General features: G+C 37.8%; 1 protein-coding gene and 2 long non-coding RNA genes across 4 annotated transcripts in view; 2 read left to right on the top strand and 1 right to left on the bottom strand.

Annotated features, from left to right (window-relative positions):
* The window catches only part of FAS (Fas cell surface death receptor), a 48,477-nt gene that overhangs the window by 9,261 nt on the left and 16,440 nt on the right, over positions 1 to 22,776 (bottom strand). For both annotated transcript variants that reach the window (XM_075216406.1, XM_075216407.1), the window contains exons 4-7: positions 16,158 to 16,284; positions 5,055 to 5,107; positions 2,809 to 2,880; positions 212 to 234 (exon numbers count right to left, since the gene is read on the bottom strand). In XM_075216406.1, the coding sequence (XP_075072507.1) occupies positions 212 to 234; positions 2,809 to 2,880; positions 5,055 to 5,107; positions 16,158 to 16,284 (275 nt within the window). The remainder of the gene's footprint in view (positions 1 to 211; positions 235 to 2,808; positions 2,881 to 5,054; positions 5,108 to 16,157; positions 16,285 to 22,776) is intronic.
* LOC142161118 (uncharacterized) lies at positions 8,833 to 15,653 on the top strand. The gene is made up of 2 exons (XR_012693349.1): positions 8,833 to 9,746; positions 14,172 to 15,653. It is a non-coding gene; the product is annotated as an uncharacterized LOC142161118 (long non-coding RNA).
* Positions 9,757 to 13,424, top strand: LOC142161119 (uncharacterized). The gene is made up of 2 exons (XR_012693350.1): positions 9,757 to 11,673; positions 12,386 to 13,424. It is a non-coding gene; the product is annotated as an uncharacterized LOC142161119 (long non-coding RNA).

Below are 22,776 nucleotides of genomic sequence, written 5' to 3'. Positions count from 1 at the left end.
AAAATGTTTCTAATAGGCTGCTGAGTTGAGCGTTGACCCCCCTGACTAAAATTTGCCAGCCCTGTCCTTAGAATCGGGGCTGCTTACATTAATTTTAGTTTAGTTTTAGCACAAGTAGAATTAAAGACAGAGCTTTCTCTCATGCCAGCAGTATTTCTTTCACAGGCTCATGTTTGTTAATTTAAACATCATAGTACACATATGTGCTCACCATGTTTCTTCTGTACAATATACCTGAAAAAAATGGAAAATGAAAAAAGTTAAGGTCTGACGTAATGCAGTATCCCAGGATTATAGCTTTAAAAGTAGTTACACTGAATCTAACTGAATGATCAACCTGCCCTTCTACACCTTTTGAATTATGACCCACAGGTCACAAGTTTTGGTAAGAGTAAACACCGGCCACAGGATTCTTTATAAAACGGTATTTTTCGGCGGAGATAGGGGTTTCTTTTAGTTCCCCCTTATCGGTTAATAATAACACTGGTTATAGCACTGCAATTGCCTGTAACTCCTGCTGATTATAACATTCACCGAGTTTCTCAGCCATTGCTACCCCATTCAAAGCATGATGAAGCCTATTTAACAAGAATCGAGGTACTTCGCAATCCGTCTGTTATAGCCATCCGAGGATGGCGACAGCAAAAGAAATTCAATGCAAAAAATTATTCAAACAAAGCATTTTTTCATATTGGCAATTCTTTTTAAATATTTTTTTTTATGTATTTTTTCACTTAGTGGAACAAAGAGTCTGGGCTTTCAGGTCCACTACACATTTGCGAACTACCTAGCCAAAATATAAAAGAAAAAAATATAAATAGCAAAATATAAAAGATGGTGCTCAGACAGAGATAAAGAAGAAGGTAGTTAAAGAGAGAAATTAGGAAACAGCAAAGGAAAGTGGGTCAGCAATAAGGGTATCCAAGTCATCTAGTATCAAAATATTGCAGGAGAGATTCTACTGGAATTAATAAAGTATGTTGAGCCAAAGGTCTGGTAGATGACACAAAGATGTAAAGAAACAGTTTGAAAAAGCTCATGAATAAGAATAGAAAACTATAGAACAGAGAAATGGGAGTAGGGGAGCTCATTGACAATTGTCTTTAAACATATATATATATTTTAAATAAGGATGTTTGTATTATAACCACATAGACACGAGAAGCTCCCCAACATGGTAATTAAAAAATAGCAAGACTTATGCTCCACCTCTGCATGATATGTGCAATAATACACATAAATAAACCAAAGTGAGAATTTGTTTCTGGGAAGAGATTGAAAATATTTATTTAAATGATATGGAGGTAACAGATATTGGTACTTTTCAAATAATTTTAACTATTATACCAAGTATACTATCTTTTAAAGTCCATATAGGTGAAAGCAATGTACAATAAGGGCCATTGATGTGTTTGGATATTTTACTACATTGGTTGAAGTGCACCTACAAATGTGTTTTTCTGCAAAGTGCGTCCCATTATAAGTAGAGGGACAGCAAACAATTTCTAGGCTTTCAGAGATTGAGCTTTCAAGGCCCCTTGCGGAGTGGAAAAAGATGTTAGGGAATTCCCAAAAATGAAATCTGGTTTCTGAACTTCTGTGCAAAAGTAGATGTACTCATGCTCCTAATCTGCACTTGAACTAAATACCCTCAATTCGCCCAATCGGTCAGTTCATGCATTTCCCCCAAAAACTAGCTGCGCGTGCACAAAAGTAGACTTGTGATATCAGAAGAGCATTTGCACTGCAGTTCTGTACTTTTGCTATTCAGAAATGACCCTCAAAAGGGGGGAATTCAATTGGCCACGTTACTGTAAAAAGTAATGCGGCCTGCACACTATTACCGGTAATAGTGCACTTAAATACCGTTATTACGGTAGCTCAGGGGGAGCTGCGAGCAAAAAGCCAGGTTAAATTTACCGTAATAACGGTAATAGGTTTAACGCTGCTCTAATTGGGGGGGGGGGGGGGGGAATTGGTTTCCAACCAATGTGTTTAAAGATGCGAACCTGAACTCATGTTCTTAAAAATTGTAAATTACAATAAAGATGTCCCCTTAGTTTCAGGATCTTTACGAAACACTCGTTTGGGTCAATTAAGCACAAAATATAGTGCAGGACTAACTTAAACCTATGGCATAGTTGACCACATGTCACTAGGCTCACACCCCCAACCTATAGCTATGCTGCACTTGCATAGGAAGACTATGGAGTGTACAGGATTTATGGTCCAACATATGATCTTCACTTAACTATTCCCCATCTTTCCAATGAGACAAAAAGTGACAAGTTTAGATTAATGAAGAGAGGCACAAACTTTTCACCTTTGTATATGAAGTAAGCCATCTTATGGGCAGATATGAAATATTCACCAAGATTAATGAATGGGTGAACATTCCATGTACTGGCTGGAGCATACTCACTGTGCTCCTGAGAGAAGAACTCTGACATCAAGCTGTAGCAAACTTCCAGTTTATAACTTTGGTTCCTGGTTAGCTATAAATGATCACATTACATGACTACATAACATGATTGCCGCCCCCATCAACAGTTGATTTACATTTAACCTTAGGTTAAATAGGTGGAAATACAAACAGAGATGGAGGATGAGTCAGTAGAAGCATTGTGGGCTCCCCATAGGTGGTGCCACCCTCCCATACCCCAAAAACTGTGCCTCTATTAGCCCTAGAGATAACGTTTTGCAGCTTTTGTTAACTTATGATTTACTTACTATAAAAGTTACATTTTTCAGACCTGCATATAACATGCACTGTAATTTACACATTGGAGTAAATATATTTGTACTTACACAAAGTGATTATCAATGCTATTGCAAATCCTGCCAATGGTATCGCCCAAAGCCAGTGATATCTAGTGGATTCTGAAAAATATAATGTATGGTAATTGCAATAAAAACATTTCAATTAAATTGCTTTATAAGTGCTGTTTGCAATAACTGTACTATGTCGGGGAATGATGTTTCTAATATGTCACTATTTTTGCATGTTCTTGCCATATTTCTATTATCTAAAGCAATGCTTAGACTGTAAGCTCCACTGGGATAGGAACTGGTGTGGATGATAAAACATTCTCTGCATAGCCATGTATAATATGTTGCACTATTTAACTAAAGGTTATTATTATTACTAATAATAATAATAATAATAATAATAATAATAATAATAATATTTTGAAAAATCTGAAATATCAGTAAAACATTTTCTGGATCCTCTTATTGAGCTGCTTACACAAGGAATGATCTGGTTAAGCAATTTGTTTCTAACCATATATATATCCGTAAAAATATTGAAACTACCGTAATAATGGTAATAAAGTGCATTATTACCATAATAACGGTAATAATGCGCTTTATTACCGTGCATTGTTACTTTTACCCGTAACGCAGCCAATTGAATTCCCCCCTAAGAGTGCAAGATTTAACGTTGTAAAAAAAAAAAATTAAATCCAAAACAGTTTCTGAGTAGAAGATTATTGCTGTTCCATTTGAAGAACAATGTTTTATGCTAGCCTCTTCATGATTGGAGTTATTTTATATAAGTGTGACCATAGCTGGTGTAAAGCAGTAAGCACAGATTGTCATCTATGTTGAACTATTAAATGTACCGTTTGTAAGATTAGGTTACTGCTACTGGGGGATTTTTCTCACCCTTTCAAGCACCTGCTATGAGCCTATAAATTGATTGAGCAACTTCAACCTCTGTATTGAAATTATATTATTGCCTCATTGTATAAGTAAAGATTCAGTTTCATACATATATATCTGCGCTGTGATTATGAATTTTATATTGTCTCGATACATGAGATATTACAAGGGTGAGTGAAAAATTATCCACACTCTGGCTGTAGAATTAATTTTAATCAACTTTCAGAAAAAACAAATACATTATTTTTTAACATAATCTCGTTGCTTTTCAATACACTTTGTCCATCTGTGATTGAGGATGTTTCCATTCCAAACTCTGCCGTTTACTCTCAGGCTTGTAGTGATGAATCCATGTCTCATCGCCAGATTCTTTTTAATACACTTTCATTTTCCTTAGAGTATCGGTCCATATTTAGCTTGCAGATGTCCAAATGCTTGTTTTTGTCCTCTTCCGTGAGTTATTTCGGCACCCCTCTTGCACAAACTATTTGAAACCCAAGTCGGTCGTGGATTATTGCATAGGCAGAGCCATGGCTGATTTGCAAATGATTTGCAACATAATCCCCTGTGACTCGTCTATCCAAAAGAATCAGTTCACATGCACGATCAATGTTCTCATCAGTGGTGGACGTGGATGGGCCTCCTGGTCCTTCTTCATGGTTGAGACTTGTGCGACCTTCTTTAAACTCTATCTATTCCTACACACTTCTTCGAAACAAAACACTTTCTCCATACTGTGCACAAACTCTTCAATAAATATCGGCACCAGAAACACCTTCAGACCACAAAAAAAAAATCACTGAACGCTGCTCTTCTTTCATGGAAATCACAAGTGGGGCAGCCATTTTTTCTGACACTGCAGTCACAAATGAACTTAGATAACACGTTTAAACCTGCACAGCAGTGATTGGGTAGACAGCGACCTGCTACGGAAAGTGTTGATAAGACAGTGCGGTCAACAGAGGATTTAATATAACTGTAGTGCAGATCATTTTTGACTCACCCTCGTATATATAGAACTCTAAGAATTGGAAGTAAATTTAGTTTAAAGAACTAGGTGTGTCATAAGAAGGAAAGTGTATAAAAGTGCGAGTATATAACAAGCGTATCTAGGAACAGAATACAAAAAGATCATTCCCAATTAAGGCGTAACCACAGGATCTATTTCAGTTACTACAATGTTACTATTTTTAATCATTGTCTAATACAAATGTGTTTAGAATGTATATGTACATTGTAGTGTATGTTTAACAAATGGTTGTATTCAAGTATATAAGTGTATTAACAAACAATCGAATGTTATTTTTATAATTATTATTATTATTACTAAGATGTAGAAAGGTTGTTGGTACTATGATTTCCCTGAGCTAGCAAGTATAAATGGAACTTACTGCATACGGTGTCTTTCACGGCTGTGCATGGCTCAGCAATTCCAGAATTACATCTAAAATGCAAATAGGAAAATAGGAATGTGAGCATAACACATCATATAAGGAATCATATATTTACTATATGTCTCAGTATTGCCTTTACCTTACCCCCAAAAAAGAATCTTAAAAGATTCTAAATATGTACATTTTGTCTGCATGGAACTCCGAGGGATCAGCAGCAACAGTGAATGAAAGACCATACTTCAGGATTGTGATTTATAAATTTAAAGTTCAAGAAAATTTCAACCTGTTGGCCGAACAGACATTCTCAACAAAGAGTCCACTGAGAATTCCACAGAGTGGGTTATCATAGTCACGTTGCAGTCCATAAACCGATAATTACACCTGGCAATGTAACTGTGCAGTGGAGGAATGTGATATTTTCACCAAGTTATTGATAAAGAGCCGGCGGACCGTGTGGCATTAACCTAAAGAATGCTCCAGCTCTGAGTGCTTATTTCAAAATGTCAAGAGTTGAAGTGGTTCCAAAATGCCATGAGGCATATTTTCCTGTCATGGGTTGTGTTCAACTATAACAGGTAGAGCACAAGGGCTGCATCCATCCTGCCATAGTGAAAACCATCCCCATGCTGGTCAGCAGAAGAGTGGCGCCTCTGTTGGGGAAAGGGGGCCAAAAAATAGTGTCCACATCCTGTAAGCAGTGGAGCCAAGGTTAATTAATGTGATAGGGGCCCCATCAGTGGTCCCAGAAAAATTTAGCAAAGGGCTGATAGCTTCTGTATGAAAGGGATTTCTGGGCAACCAATAATCTAAGAGCAGCATGGGAAAGACACCTGTGACTGGTTGGCCGCTGACGGAAAAAAAAAGCTGTTCTTTTCAAATCTCCACACATTGCTTCTTACATATATAAAAAGCAGAAACAGTAGGTGTGCATCTTGTTGTGCACCTGCCGAATCAACATGATGCACTGGTGTAAAACCATGGTGTTTTATGGTGGGCCTCAGGTGCACTTAGTGAATGATCCCCTGTGTGTAACATTGTGTAATAGTACATGCAATATATACACATACAAATAAATATATCTATAATATAAATGCTTAGTGGCGTGTGTTAGTCTGTGTGTGGAAAAAATAAAACCAAGCTGCAGCGCCACCTGCTGGGCGGAGTTATACACTGACCTACTAAATTCTTAGTGTGTGTGTGGAAAAAAAACCTCAGAAAGGGCTGAAATTTGGTATACTAAGATGTTTTTAATTTGTTAATTTAATTTGTCAATTGTTAAAAGTGTTTATAAAGACTTTAAAAAAATATATATATATTCCTTGAAGGAGAAGTGACAGTTGGGAGTGGTTGGTGGTTGCTGGGGGTGACAGTGGGGAGTGGTTGGTGGTTGCCAGGGGTGACAGAGTGAGAGGAGTGTGATACTCAGGACCGCTGAGAGAGATCCCTGTGTCTGGATAGACATCTGGATATATGTGGCGATGAAAATGAAGGATGAGGTGATGGAGAAGAATGATGAGGTGGTGACATGTGGACAAAACCACGTTAAAAAAGGGCGCTTGCGTCTGGAAGTAACGCTCTTCCCCTGAGGAGGCCTGGGCTATGGTCCAAATGCATGACAAGAACCTTTTTAACACCTTAAGTAGCTTGATTTGACTAGAATGCATGAGTATCATGCACGGGTTAACTTGTATATATAAAAATGGACCAGATATCTACAAGTGGCGCTTAACCCAATGTATGGATATTAACACAAATGTAACATTACATGTGTATACAATATATATATATATATATATATATATATGTTACTTGAACAATAAATATATAAAATAAATATAATAAATACAGTAGGAGTAACACCTCCACAGATGTACGTGTGGCAGCCAACCTTCAGAAACGGATGGTTAGTCCGAAAAACATAGCAGTGTGTATATAGGGAAGGGCGGCGCCTTCAGGTGTATAAGCAGTGTATATAAAACACTAGAAACACAAAATAGTCCAGAGTAGTGTCTGCCGCCCTTCCCTATATACACACTGCTAGCTATATATATATATATATATATATATATATATATATATATATATATGTTTGCACAACTTTGAATACAGGTTCCAGTGACACCTCCCTGGTATGAAGTCAAAGCAAAGGTTGGACATGTGAAGTATTAGAGTATGTAACGAACATAGTAAATTACAGTGGTGTGATTATGCAAATTGGTGGGTGCGACTACACCTCTAAAACAAAAGGGAATACAAAAAAAAAACATTTGGCTGACTAGACAACTGTGCCGAGGTATAAACCCATTATTCTGCATCTTAACTAGGCCAAAGCATAAGTGGCAACTATCCTCTGTACTGATACCAGTGCTCAGTGTCACTGAGACTCTGTGGTCAAAATAATTTTCAAAAACACATGCCTCAAACAAAATCTAATATGCCAGTGCTAATAACCAACAAGATCTAATATGTAAGCTATAATTCCCATCAAATTGTAATATGCCAGTGATCAAGTCATAATATGCCAACTATAATTCTCATGCACTTCATACATCCCAGTAATGCCCAGCATTAAACAAAATGACTAAACATAAGATTCCTAGTAGTAGTAAGGCCCATGAGCTGCAGCATTACTCACTAAGATGCTCATTAGCAGCAGTAATAGCAGCATCCAAAAAAGTAAAGGGAACGTCCTGTAAGTTTTCTAGTAAACCCAATAACATTACCATAAGAGTAATAGCCACTAAGATGCCTATCAGGAAAAGTAATGCCCTGTCTGATTTCATTTAGTAGCAATAAAGGTCAACAAATGCCCATAAATTTTACATATATAAAACAAGATAGCCATTAGTTACAGTAATGCCCAACAAGATGCCCATCAGTAAAGTTAATAGGCCTAGTAGTAGTAACAGCCAGTAATCTACACTGCACAGTACTCAAACTATGCCAAAGTGTTCTCCTCAAGCACTTGCCCATTCCCCCTATTGTTTACCAGCAGCCTAACTGACCATTTTAAAATGTATTTTTCATGACACTACTATTGCCGATCTTACTTCTCCAATTCATCCCACATGCACCCTTGTTATTTGTTACCTTCTCTCAAACTCAGTGGCAGAGTTAATGAATAAGTAATGAATAAATGCCTCTCTCATGAAATGGGTTACATTGGTATATCTGTATATGTATCATAGTTAAACCAGTAATGTAATGAGTGTTAAATATGATTTTTTGTTAAGGCCTTTGTTCAGCCATTTTATTGTAACTTGTATAGAAATATTATTTGCTAGAAGAGATTATTCATTTTTCTGTTAACTTGCAGTTTTGCAATATGTGAGCCTATGGCCTTGAAGTTGAACTAATAGAGAACACCTGAAGAATGTAACCAGTTATGAAAACAATAATGAGCTTCATATCCAGCTGGTAGTATGGGAGCTGTATCCATGGTGTTGCACATAGCATATCTCCAACTCCCCTTGAGATAAGAAATAATAGGCTCATCTGTCCTTAGAAGGGGGAGAAAAGTAAACACCTCAAGAATACGTGAGAAAGTTAATCAGTAGCGCTTCTCATAAACTAGTGGTATAAACTATTGTATGCATATGACGTAGGATTCATTTATTCAGTAGCCTATAAAAACCTGTATCTTTGTATCAATAAACTAGAGAATATTCCTTGCATACAGAACTTGGTCTGTGTCAATTCTCTCCAGCTGATTGAAGCGCTTCCAGATATACTTGACACCACAGGCTGACTTGGGTCAGAATTTTAGATTTAACAACTTGGAGGTCCCACCGAGATTCGCTGTCCAGCAGGCTACAAGACAGACAACGGAGGTTTCCCAGCACATTGAACCCCAACATCCGCGGTCAGTAGATTTCTACTCGTTGGTCTTCCTAGTCTGGGTCACCTCATGTCTGTCTGAGGCACCTGACACGCGAATTTGTGAGTCTCAAGTATCATCTGATTAATATAATACAGTATTAACCCAATTTGTTTACTGTAATTGTATTGTTGATTAGATTTTTGAAAGATGATTGAATTTTGAGTGCATGTGTTTGTACCTATGTATGATGTATAAAGCATAAAAGTCACATAAGACATTGATCAAAGAAGCATGTAATGGAATAGAGGGATTTAGAGAGTTATTGTTTTGAACATTGAGTGAACATTTTAGACACCATCCCCAGAGGTATATCAAAGAAGGGAGATTCTGTAATCTGCCCAAATTGTGTAAGAGAGATTTCCAAAAGACCTTCGTCCCAGATACTGTCAAAGAAGCTATTTAGCACGGACATCCAGTACAAGGAGTCCACAGAACGGGACGTCCAGTGCAAGGACAACCCACAGAAACTAGATAAGAGTCCCGATTTGGACTCAACAGAATACTGTCAATACGAGTAATATAGATAGTAAACAAATGACAGCAGCTCCCTCATAGATATGATGCACAAAGACTAAAGGAAATGGGGGAGTAGAAGGTCTGCAGGGAATTTTTCAAGAAAGCGGGGATAGCCAAAGATATGTGTGGATGGAGAAACAAAGGTGTTGCAAGTGGTAATGTGACAAGAACAAAGGGGTATTGAGATCAAACCCCAAGAGATTGTTTGAGGTGGCACAGGAAAGTTAAGAGATCTGAAAAGTCGAAATATATGTGGATATGCTAAATGCATCGGAAGCTGAATAATGAATCAAGTAGGTTGTATATTATAAATGTATGTTTGATCCTGTGCAGCTGAATAAGTGAAATGTGCCCCTCCCTTATTCTGTGTAAATGATTTCAGTGTGTTGAGATAAGAAGCACACTGTTTTTTGTTTTTTGACAATGTATGTAAAATTAAAAAAATGTGTCCGGAGTGCTGATTGATGATAACATGTTGAAGCTAACTTGTATTTAGTGTAATGCTGGGACTTGTAGTTCCACAGCAGTAGGCTGGAAGATGTCAGTTAAGTTTTCTTTCTCTGTATGTGAGTTTTGTCTCCGTCTTACTGCGTGTGAGAAAGATCCGTGATAATTCACATTGTTTGTTCTCTGTCTTAGTGCTCTATAAGGGAGATGTTTGATTTACTTTAAATCACAATGTTTGTCTGTCTTGTCCGTTTTTTACAAGAGACATGTTTCAAGGTTGAAAAAGTTGTACATTCATTGCTTAATGATAAGCTTTTAAAAAGATACAAAAGAAGTTTTAAAATGTTTGGTCCGATTGCACGGACAAGATTGTAAATAATGTACATTATCACTATAAGTACTAGTGTCAGAACAAAGCTGGCTGGGATCCAACAAGCCGTTTCTGTATTTGAACAAAATAATTTTGTTTCTGAAGTTCAGAAATATAGCTTTCTCTTTAATGAAGTTGAGAATTGTGGGAGTGAGCTTACATGCTGTTTTTATCTGTGTTAAAATGGCGCTGATGAATGTTCTCAGAAATCAGGAGGGTTTGTTATGCCTTTAAAGAAATGTTACGAGATAAAATGTCGTCTGTGAGCGAGACTTAAGTGAATATATTTTTACTTTGAACACGAAAATCACAGAATCTAGAAATATGTGTGAATATTTGGTCACGGGAGAGAGATTTTGTTGAGAAAATGTTGAATGATTTACAGACACAATGTATTGTGTCTAACGAGAGTACTCTGATTTATGAGACAGTGCTGCTTTTAAAATGGTTGAAAACTTGGAACCAAGATTCCAGATTGAATGTTTCTAAACCCGGAAATTTAATTAGTGTCATTTAAAAGGGCTGTACTAAGAGATGATAAGAAAGGAGTGGCTTTGAACACTCGCCCAGGTCTCGTCACTTTGACATTCTCTATTTGTGAAATTAGGGACTGCCCCTTTGAGGAAATCAAGGCATGGAACGCATAGCGTCACAGTTAAGCTTTTAGCAGCTGTTCACTGGTTACCTGATAACAGTATACACGCATGTTACAGTTACAGTAATTCCTAGTAAATAAATGTTAATCTCTATGCAAAAGTTTTTTTATTCACAGGTCTCCAGCTGCAAAGACCCATTAGGCAATCCAGATTGCATTGATTTAACTTCCAATGCACCATCTTTGCACCACAACAAACATAAGTATAAACTAATGAAGGATTTAAATAACGTAAACTCTTCTGAGTAATGATTACCTTGTTTTGGAAGAGATATTAGAGTTTATGTGCTATTCACATAGCAAATGCATGAACTAGGTGGTTTTTCTGTATGTGCAGAAAGCAAAAGGTTTTTATTTGTATCTTCATTACAGTTTTGAGTAAATCAGTGTTTGTAAAGACATTTACTGCCCTTATTTACTGTGCTATAATTGTCATATACTGTAAATAATTCTTTTTATTGTGGGTATGGTAATGCATTGATGGGAATTCTATATTTTTACAGAAATGAAAAAGATTTAAGACTTTAAGAGCAATTGTATGTGCTCCTGCATTAGCACTTCTGGATCATAGCAAGCCATTTATACTCTCCTCTGAGCAGAACCAAATGTTTAACCAATTTTAAGCTGAAATAACTTCAGCGCCAGCACTGGCTTTGCCAGATTATGACAAGCCTTTCACATTATTTTGTTATGAAGTCAGTGCACATGTACAAGGAGTACTGACACAAATACATGGTCGCAAGCTAAGGTCACTTGCATACTACTCTGCTTTAGTGCTTGAAAAGAGTATAGATATTGTGCTAGGACACCCAGTTACCTTAACGGTATCGTACGTTGTGACAGAAACCAAGCACAAGCAAAACATTTGTTACTGGCCAGATTTACTAAGTATGAAGATATACAGCACAAAGGACATTCCCTCCTATTGTGAAATGAGTGACATATAACACTTGCCGAGCGCACTGTGTATTTTCTTCCTCCCTTTCCTTTTTTATTAGAAGAAAAAAAAAAAAAAAGGAAGCACAAGAGGCCCCAGAGCCTCTCATGTTCACAGATATATGTTAAGACCTTCAGACAAGGGGAATCTGAGTAAACTGTATTTTAAGTTTTTTAAAGGTCCAAGTGAGACCAGAGAGGGGAGTTCATTGATATTAGCAGGAGGAATATAGATTGCACGTTATTTTCCTTTGCTGTGCGCTGTAGATGTGTACTAGACTAGAAAGGAAAGCCAAGTTTGGAAGAACCAGACTCAGGCCCATAGTAATGTATAGATCATTATACATAATTAGAAAATTCTAATATGAAAGTTTAACCCAACCAAATAAAGAAAAGAGCAACCCATGACTACAGGGGTTTACACCCAATGCAGGAATGTGTTTGTGAGTATTGTGGCCCAACACATTATTATATACACTAATAGAACTGATGATGTGGCTTATTAACAGGTTATTTAAGCTAAGTGTTTCTCTTCCAGAAGAATTAAAGTTACCACATCTGTCTTAACCGTTGTACTGTACACTCCATCTAATGAGTGTAAACTTTGTGGAACTCAGAAACCAAGAACCTTTTCCTTGGATTCCACATGCTCCTTACTGAAGCCTATCCTAATGAAGTAGCACTGCTTACTCCCAGTAACGTTACACTTAAGCAGTGCACAATGTTGAATCCTGCTGCCTTATTGCAGCAAGTTTCAAAAGATGGGAGAAGTACCTGTATATATTGGGGTTACCCTAGGGATTTGGGGGAATTCCATTCCAGCTTGAACAGAAAGAAAGGAAAAAAAAAAAATGCAAACAAAATTTTTCTGAACATGATTGCATAGAACTAATGAAACAAGAATCTCTGGTTTTATCTCACATTAAAGATAAACCATTACCAGATGCAGACATCACTCTTTTTGTAGATGGTTCACACTATCACATAGATCCTGTCCCGTATACAGGGTGTGCTGTAACCACACACACAGAAATAGTGATTCAACAGACTCTACCGAGTCACATGTCAGCACAAGAAGCTGAACTAAAGGCCCTGACACTTGCATGCATATATGCAAAAGGACAAAGAGTAAATATTTACACTGATTCAAGTTATGCATTTGTAATTGCGCATGATTATGGCCCTGTATGGAAAAGTAGGGACCTTATGGGTTCAGCAAGCAAACCAGTCAATATGATGAACATACCAGGGCATTGTTCACTGCATTCCAGCTGTCCTCCAAACAGTGATGAAGATGAAGACACACACAGAGATACTACCCCCGAAGCTAAGTGAAATAGACCAGGCCGCACGAGAAGCCGCCATAGCCCCAGTACCCCAAGGGGAGTCTATTTACATGGTGACCCCCTGACCCCTGTTTGACCAGAGCACACTCCAACTTATGGAAAGACAAGCAACAGAAAATAAGAAAAAGACTTGGGCAATACATGGAGCACTAGAAGTGCAAGGAGTGGTGTAAAGGTCAGCGTTTGTGTCTGCCAAAAGTAGTTTATCCCATTATGGCCAATATAGCACACGAGAAAGTGCATCTGGGAAAAGATGCTATGGTTGTACTCACTAGCAGCTTATGGATAGTACCAGGGTTCGCCCAAGCAGCACAGTCTTTAGTGGCAGAATGCCTAGTCTGTGCACAAAGTAACCCGAGTAAGTCTGTCCTATGGAAAAGCACACCCCAGACATAATATCCCTATAAGAGGATACAGATAGACTTTATAACTTCCTAAATGCTCGGGCTTTGAGAATGTGCTTGTCTGTGTCAACTTCTTTAGTCACTGGCTGGAGACATGGCTGTATAGAAAAGCAAATGCTAAAGCATTAGCCAAGAAAATTGCGAATGAGGTAATCTGATGATATGGTGTACCAGAGGTCATTGTAAATGACAGAGGGATACACTTTACGGGGCAAGGATTCCAGAAACTATCACCCCCCCTACAGATCCCAAAGTTCAGGATGTATGGAGCGCCTTAATGGTACACTGAAATTGAAAATGCAGAAAATAATGGCTGAAACAGGTCTGCCATGGATCTCATGTTTACCTGCACTCAGTAAAAAATACTGCTAGGAAAGACACAGGTTTAACACCATATGAGATATTGTTTGGCACAGCAAACAGAACAGGCTGTTATTTTCCATAGCAACTACACCATGTATATAGTGATTTGTTGAATTATGTTGCCTTATTATAGAAACAACTAACTGAAATACATGGTCAAATATTCTCCTCCATTGCAAACCCTAATTTTGATACAGGTACCCATAAACTGCACCCTGGGGGGCTGGGTGGTCGTGAGAAAGCACATCAGGAGAAGTCTTGAACCCAGATACAAGGGTCCTTATCAAGTCCTGTTGACGAGTCCCATGGCAGTGAAAGTACAGGAAAGAGACACCTGGATTCACGCATAACACTGCAAAGTCTTCAAATCAGGGGAGTCTTGTTCTGATAAATAGAAATGACTGTCTCATTGTATTGATATGTCTTGCCAGAATAATTGTGACTGAAGTAGGGATTAAGGCCTCCCTAACCCAGTATGAAACAGACAGTTAAGTGACATATTGCCTATGCCACTGTGAGAAACATATGGGAAGGAGTGCTCAACAATTTGCACTCATAGTAGAGTAAACTCTGAAAATGTCTTTGTGCAGATGCATAACCTCATTGGTAAAGTTGTCAGTAATGATTCATGTTGGATATTGGAAATATTGGCATTAGTAGCAAATGGTTTAGCAATCCTGTTGATCGTATAGGTGATAATGAAACTAAATATATGGCTGATTAAGAAGTTACTGACACTTGATTGTTGTCTCTCCAAAAAGGGAACCACTGAAAATCCCGAACCTCTGATGATCACAGAAATTACTTCTGAAACCTGACCAGACTATGAGTGTCATGAATTATTTGGACTAGCAAAGCCAAAGAACTGCAGAGTTTGCAACAAGAAACTACTAAAGATTGAACAAAGGACATGCAAGGCCTGCAGAACTACTATAGACTCATTAACTATCTTCTAAGAAACCATCTTTTCTAGACATGGACATTTGCCAAAATGCATCTCCTCATAAATCAAGTTAGGACAGGGAGGATCACAGGCTTATTAGTGGGGGATGAGTTGACAGATTCCTAAGGGGACCAACTCTATGCATGTGGCCTCCTACATGTGTATAAGTACCTGCTTATTAAGAATGTGGTTCTATAGATAGGATTAGGTAGGTAGGAGGAGAAAGGGTCGAAAATTGAATAAAAGATGGGAAATGTTAAATATGATTTTTTGTTAAGGCCTCATAAGGCCTTTGTTCAGCCATTTTATTGTAACTTGTATAGAAATATTATTTGCTAGAAGAGATTATTCATTTTTCTGTTAACTTGCAGTTTTGCAATATGTGAGCCTATGGCCTTGAAGTTGAACTAATAGAGAACACCTGAAGAATGTAACCAGTTATGAAAACAATAATGAGCTTCATATCCAGCTGGTAGTATGGGAGCTGTATCCATGGTGTTGCACATAGCATATCTCCAACTCCCCTTGAGATAAGAAATAATAGGCTCATCTGTCCTTAGAAGGGGGAGAAAAGTAAACACCTCAAGAATACGTGAGAAAGTTAATCAGTAGCGCTTCTCATAAACTAGTGGTATAAACTATTGTATGCATATGACGTAGGATTCATTTATTCAGTAGCCTATAAAAACCTGTATCTTTGTATCAATAAACTAGAGAATATTCCTTGCATACAGAACTTGGTCTGTGTCAATTCTCTCCAGCTGATTGAAGCGCTTCCAGATATACTTGACACCACAGGCTGACTTGGGTCAGAATTTTAGATTTAACATGAGCTTTTGAAATAAAATGCATATATGCGTCTAGAATGTACATTCTGCTGTTTGTTTGCCCTAGCTGTCTGTTATTTGGTCCATTCAACAAAAAAATACAGTTTTTAGAAACGGGTCAGTCCATGTCTTGAATTAAGAATTTGTTTGCTAGAGATGTCTAAGTTGGAAAATATAAAAAAGCACAAGTAGAGCAGGGTCATCTAAACAAAACAATTTGCAAAATTTTCTAGATTAGAAATTAGATTTGATAGATTTCCATATTCCGCAGAAATTATACATCATGACATGACTGAAGCTTTCCTATATTACAGCTACTACTATAGCACTTGTGAGTACCTTTAAATGTTTTATTTATTACTAGAAGACTGTCAGTAAATACAAATATAAAGTCAGGAAGAATATATACTCACTGTGTACAATGTTGACAATCTGTGCACTCCTCTGAATCTGAAGTTTTGATTTCTTTACAAAAGAAGGCTTCTCTGCATTTGCATTTTGTATTTTGGGTAACTGTGCACTCATCTAGCACATCCAGACCTAAAAGTCATAAAAGATTACTAAGCAACCATTACACAACAGTTTTTTTTCTTTACATTACATACCTCTGTATTTACCACTTTGCAATCCTCATTCTACCCCCTTCCTCTAATTTACCTTTTCCTCTCAACCACCTCAGTTATTTCCTATATCACTCTCACCACTAGGCCTGACAAATCTCTTTACTTACAGCTGCCCTAAAGCTGCATTCCAGAGTGAGAGGACAGTTTGTGAAACCCGTAGATTGTAAGCTTGCGAGCAGGACCCTCTTACCTCTCTGTATTACCCAGTATAGTTTTATTACTGTTTGTTCACAATTGTAAAGCGCTACAGAATCTGCTGGCGATATATAAATAAATGTTGATGATGTGTAACACTGTAAAGGTGGGGAGGTCACCGTTCGGACCAATATGAAGCTGCAAGACGTTAGCTTGTAGCTTATTGCTGTTCCCGCTCACACCCATCTGAGTGGCCATATTAAAATGATAGTAACTCCCACGGCTAACAGAGAGTTCAGATTTGAGCTGCCTACACACGGATGTATCAAGCCAGCCAAACTGGTCCAACACACACATTTGTTTAACCCGTTCAAATTATGGTTGGGTTCATATTTTTAGAGCAGGAATGAATATATGAATATATGCTTGACTGCTGACTTCAATTTCCATGTGTATGTAATAATTGGCCAACCGCACTGCGTTTATTGTTCACAATCTCATTGTTTGAATTGAGCTGCAAATTTTCCCAATGCAACTGTGTAGCCAAATTAAACACAGATTCAGTCACGTAGAGACTGTGGAAAAACAGAATTGAACATGCTGTGTAGAGTGGCAGTGAGTAGGGCACTCCTCCCAGTGTCTCAGCATTTAGGATAAAAGTGCTGACTGTCCTAAACTGAGACAGTTGGGAGATATTTGTTGTTAGATCCAATTCACAATGTAATGCGCTGCTGTTTAATTGTATACCTACCAACATTTGGGTAGGCAGCATCGGGACAAGGGGCATGGCCATGTCACATTTGGGATGTAGCCACATCACGATGGGGGCATGACCACACCAAGGGGTGTGACTAGAGCTAGGCAGCCCCACTCTGCTCCACTCCAAACTCCTTCATTGCAGCAGTTCCCACAGCATCCGTTCAACGCTACTCTGCCATTTATACTGTCAGGATGAACTAGACTGTTGAGTGGCCACATGAAATTTCAGCTAAAACAATACTTTGATGACCCAATTGTTTTGGATGAGCTACTAATCAAAAAATGAATGCGTTATAGGAAGAACAAAAAACAAAATAAACCTCTATTCACAAAGTTCTCAAAATTGAATGGAATATCTGCCTGCCAGTCATTGTTTACCTGCCTGGGTGTTGGTGCCATCAAAGCAGAGTTGGCTACAGTTCCTATCCAACTCTGCTTCGATGGCACCAACACCCAGACAGGAGATCATGAACCAAATCGAGCAGCCACAAAGATGAGATTGGAGACAACAAAATGTTCTGTACACAAAGAAAAAGAGAGTGACGGGTCACAGATAAGACAAAAATGTCTTCACCATTTATATTCCAGAAACATAGATAAACTGCAACCTAAAAGACATTTGATTGCAAGTGAAATGGGTCATGTGAGTTGTACAGTTTTCAAACATAATTCAAGACTTTGAAAATGGAAAAGGAAGCCTTGATAATAGCAAGATGGACAGTATTCTTGTTATTGGCTCTCAGGCTAGTTTAAAAAATGAGGACCGCAGACAGGAATTCCTACCACACATCTCTGTTCTGAGATCGACAGAGGAACTGCAAGATCCTGGAACTTTGTTTGAAAAGAATAGTCAAACTAACATTTCAATAAAATTTAACAGGCACCCACACCAAAAAGTTGGTAGTGCCAGTTGTAGTGTCTCAAGACCATAGAACCAATCTTCTGTTATAATGTGATTGAAGTATTTATCAAGGAAGTATCTGGGGAAGGAACTGAATTAATTCCTAGCTTTGTGAAAGCCATAGGTACGTCATGCTCAGTGTCACAAACTAAAGCAGATATTGTGCTGAAATTAGTGCAAACTAACTACACATTATTATGGTCAAGAATGGGAGAAAGAACCATATACAACTCTTAAAGAAATAGTACCATCCCCACCAGGTGGGAATATCTTCCTATCCATCGGAATCAGTTTTGAGTTATAACTATTTTGCATTTTTATCTTCACTTATTCTTTCTCACAATTATATAACATGAGCACTATTATACTCTTTTTATTTTCTTTTTAATATTTCCCTGGTGTCTATGAATGAGGGATGATATATTTTAGTCATTTGCCGAATAAAAGATTATATTTTTTTTTTTATAAACATATCCCAGAGTGCCCCTAATGAACACATTCTTTTTATTTTCTTCTCTAACAGAAAGAACAAAATATTCACAGCCAATACTATCCCAAGAATAAATGTGGTGTTCTACACAGAACTAAAGATCAAATAGTTACATTTATGTCCAATAACCCAGACTATGTTTTATTTGAATCAAACACAATACTACATTATACAAAAATGCAGAACCAGAACTGAAGGTATTAAACCTATAAAGACAGAGGGAGGTGGAGCCTATGAAATTTAAAGGAAAAAACATACAGTTAATATGCCAGGAAATCAATAACAACACAGTAGTATCAAAGACAGCATGAAGAGTTTTAGTTATAGGACCTAATAATGTATCTAAAACATATTACTCAAAAACAACAAGAAATTGTAAAACAGATATCAAGGGAAGAATATCACACATTTGCAAAAGATTACTTGAATGTAGGATGTATACATTCTTTGCAACTATAAATCCATCTCAAAGGCAACACACCTTTTAAGCAAACATATGTTGTCAGGACTTACAGTACTGGCCTCTGTGAGTCTGCACTATTGTTGCAGGATGTCTTGCTGTGTGCTGGAGTTTTGCCATTCAAACAGTTAATATTAAACCTGTTGTTGGACCTCACTATGGTGTTTGTCTACTGCCTGCCACTAACCCTGTGCACAGTCCTGATTATGCTATTTGCCTGCCACCGAGGCTGTGCTTGGACCTGACTAAACTACCAGCCCATCACTTACCTCTTACATTGTGTTTGAAACTGGTTCCACTGGCTAATACACTACATCTGACCATAGCCATCTGTCAGCATTTCCCTGGTTCCTGGACATTTGTTCAATCACTGATGAGTGACTTTCCTTATCTAGTTTATAGTGTCCCCATTATTACACTCCTACTTACCAACTTTAGAAAGTTGGTTTCCAGGAGCCTGCCTGGGAGGTGGGTGTGATGGGGGGCAGGGCTCCAAAATGTGCATCATTTTAGACCCGCCCCTGTGACGTAATGATGCATGCGCGTCATTTGACAGCAGGGGGGCGGGGCCAAATGCCGCAATTCACTGGGAATCGCAGCGTTTGGGACCTAATTCTGCCCACTTCACTAGGAAGTGGGCAGATCCGGGAGATTGCCAAACTCTCCCGGGAGTCCGTGAGACTCTCGCAAAATGCGCAAGTCTCCCGTACATTCCGGGAGAGTTGGCAAGTATGATTACACTTCTGTTCCATAGGGTTGTGCTGTACTGCTACTTATTAAGACCTGGGGGAACCTGAATACCGGTGACCATGTAAAAGTTCTATGGAAACGTAAAACAACTTGGTATACAAAGAATTATATGAGGAACAGACACACCAGAGCTTAAAAAAGTGGTGAATTTTGGTCTGAGACATAGCAATCCCCATAACTCTCCAGTGTAGTTGACTGAAAGATAAGCGCAAAGCACCTATAACTAATATAGATGCAAGTTACCCTTTAACAAGATTTCATCTGAATTTCTTCACCTGGAAACATGTAATAGAGGTAATCAATGTACCTTATTTCAAATGTTTTTTCTCAGACTTTTGCCATTACTAAGAAGTAAGAGAGAACTGCTGCAGACAAAATATTCAATTGCTTTGTTTTGAAATTTGGCATTCCTACTAAAATGTATAAATTGAGGACAATTGTTTTTAGCATTAGGAAAACACTTCCTTACTCAAAGTTCTCATACTGCTCCATACTACAAAGAAGGGAATGGGAATGATAAAAGATTAAATTGCACCCTTGTGTCCATGCTTCAAATTCTATTAGCAGAATCAGCAGAAAGGCTGGAAATAAACCCTTGCAAAAATTATCCAGGCATATCTGTACTTTGAGCCAAGCCACAATATAGTCTCCTGTCTTTCTGCTCTTTGGGAGTTTCCCCAGACTTCCCACTGACACTCCTGCAACAGATAAATATGACACATACCCAGAGTATGTGAAGCTCTGGACAAAGATGTTAGGTGAGGCTTATCAAATAGCTTAAAATAAAGCAATGCAGTAAAGTACACTATTATGACAGGAAGATCCATAGAGCTGGATTTGCGCCAGGTAGTAACGTGATAGTTAGGGATCTGACTGAGAAGGGAGTTACTGGGAAATTCCGATCTTACTGAGATATAGTCACTAAAACTCTATGACAGTATATGAAATGAAGGCAGAAAATGAAAGTTTATAGTAAAAATTTTACATAATCACAAATTCCTATTTACAGGTTGATTCAGGCCATGTAGCAACTCAAAATGCTGTCTATATGCAAAACTATGTGAAAAGTTTAGATGAAGAACCAAGTAATAAGTCAGATGATTAGCAGGACCAATGGACATCTTATTTTCCTGTATAAAAGATGACTGTCCAATGAAAGAGTATAGCTGAATACAGAACCAAAGCATTTCTATCCCCGTGCTGCTAAAGCAACTAAGGAACTCACTGAGGTTTCAACAGAAGAGACTTTTCATAAAGAAATACCAGACAACTAGAAAATCTATCACAGACTGTGGAGAGGGAGTTCTCTCTGGGAGCATGTGCAAACTGGCATAATTTCAAATCAGCATCAGCCCCAAAATGTCTACACAGAAATCAACCCAGTAGAAAAAGATGGCAACCACAGACTTTGGCTTACAGAATGATAGTTTTGGGTCAACTCAGCATTATATTCAGGAATCTGACTTTACGGATCATCAGACTGTGATAAGTTGCCAATTGCTTGTCCTATCTGGTATTTATCACCTTATCATTTCCAGTGAACTATAGATAATGATAATACATTTAAAATGCAATGTCCAGCTGTTATGGGAATGAAACTACTGTTGTCATGCAAAACACACAAATAACGCAGATTGCATCACTGTGTTGTACACATATTTAGCAACTGTTTTCCTTCTTGTAATGCAAAAGAAGTACATTACACATGCTGATGGGGATAAGTGACATAAGGTACTAATAGACATTATGGGACTGAGTTATTAAGGAGAGCAAAGAATATAAAGGAGCAACTTTGTACCTTGGCAAAACCATGTTGCTATGGAAGGGGAGGTCAATTTAAAATATGGGGACAGATTTATAGTTGGGGTAGGGCATGTCCTAGATCAACTTTTAATTTCAGTGTAAAAATAAAACTATCAAGTATTTGTGTGGTACATGAAAAAATAGTCAGTATTTAACTTATGTGCATAATAATAAACTAATTTGCACCCCTTGCAATGTAACATGGTTTGTCCCATTCTTACTTTCCTTAATGACTCAGGCCCTATATTACTTTTTTTAAGTGTACAACCATTCACCGAATACCAAAAGGGGCAAAAAGAGAATTGTGTGTGTCCTATAGCTTGCCTTCATCATCAGGCCTGAATGCAGTAGTCTACACAAATTCATTTGCAAGGCTTATTTAAAAGAAACCTTGCTCCATGCAGCAAGTGGACATCATTGGCCTTGTAAATCTGCAAGACGTTCTGAAGAGCACAGATCTCATAAAACCAACTTTGCATACATCAGGATGACACACTATAAATGTCATGGAGTAGAGGGCATGAGGAATATGTTTATTGTAGACCACCCTATTAAATCTGTAAGTGAGAAAAATATCTTGCCATTTGTTTCCTAGTACGACATAATGCCTTAAAACACTTGCTGCACGGCTACCACAAGTGGGGGGCAATGTTGTATAACTGATTTCCAGTAGAACCTTACTCTTTGTTACACCTGTTCCATATATGCAATATAGTTTACTCTTGTCCATATAATGCTTCAGGGAAAGATCTTTATTCTGAAGTCATAACTTTATTAGAACCAGTCCAGTTGTAAATATAAAACAGACAATTCTTATTTGCTGGAGAAAAATGGTAAAAAGAATCGCCTAAGAGAGATTGTTAACTGAGGCACTCCAGTCCCTTGAAAATTATTTAAAAACAAATTTTATTGAAAATCATCTATAAAATTGAATATACCAGATAACATCAAAGTCGGCGAATATTAAAATAAAGAAGTGATGAAAAATAAAGATAAGTGATAGAAATGGTTAAAAATACCCTTCCGGGAAGCCGGTGGTCACAAAATTGTGACACTTATAATTAACTGGGAATAATACCCATAATTATGGAGATTGTATCAATGAGATTCA

This window comes from Mixophyes fleayi, chromosome 6 (genome assembly GCF_038048845.1).
Source record: "Mixophyes fleayi isolate aMixFle1 chromosome 6, aMixFle1.hap1, whole genome shotgun sequence".
In the NCBI taxonomy this organism is placed as follows: Eukaryota; Metazoa; Chordata; class Amphibia; order Anura; family Limnodynastidae; genus Mixophyes; species Mixophyes fleayi.
This window is presented reverse-complemented; position numbering and strand designations above follow the sequence as displayed.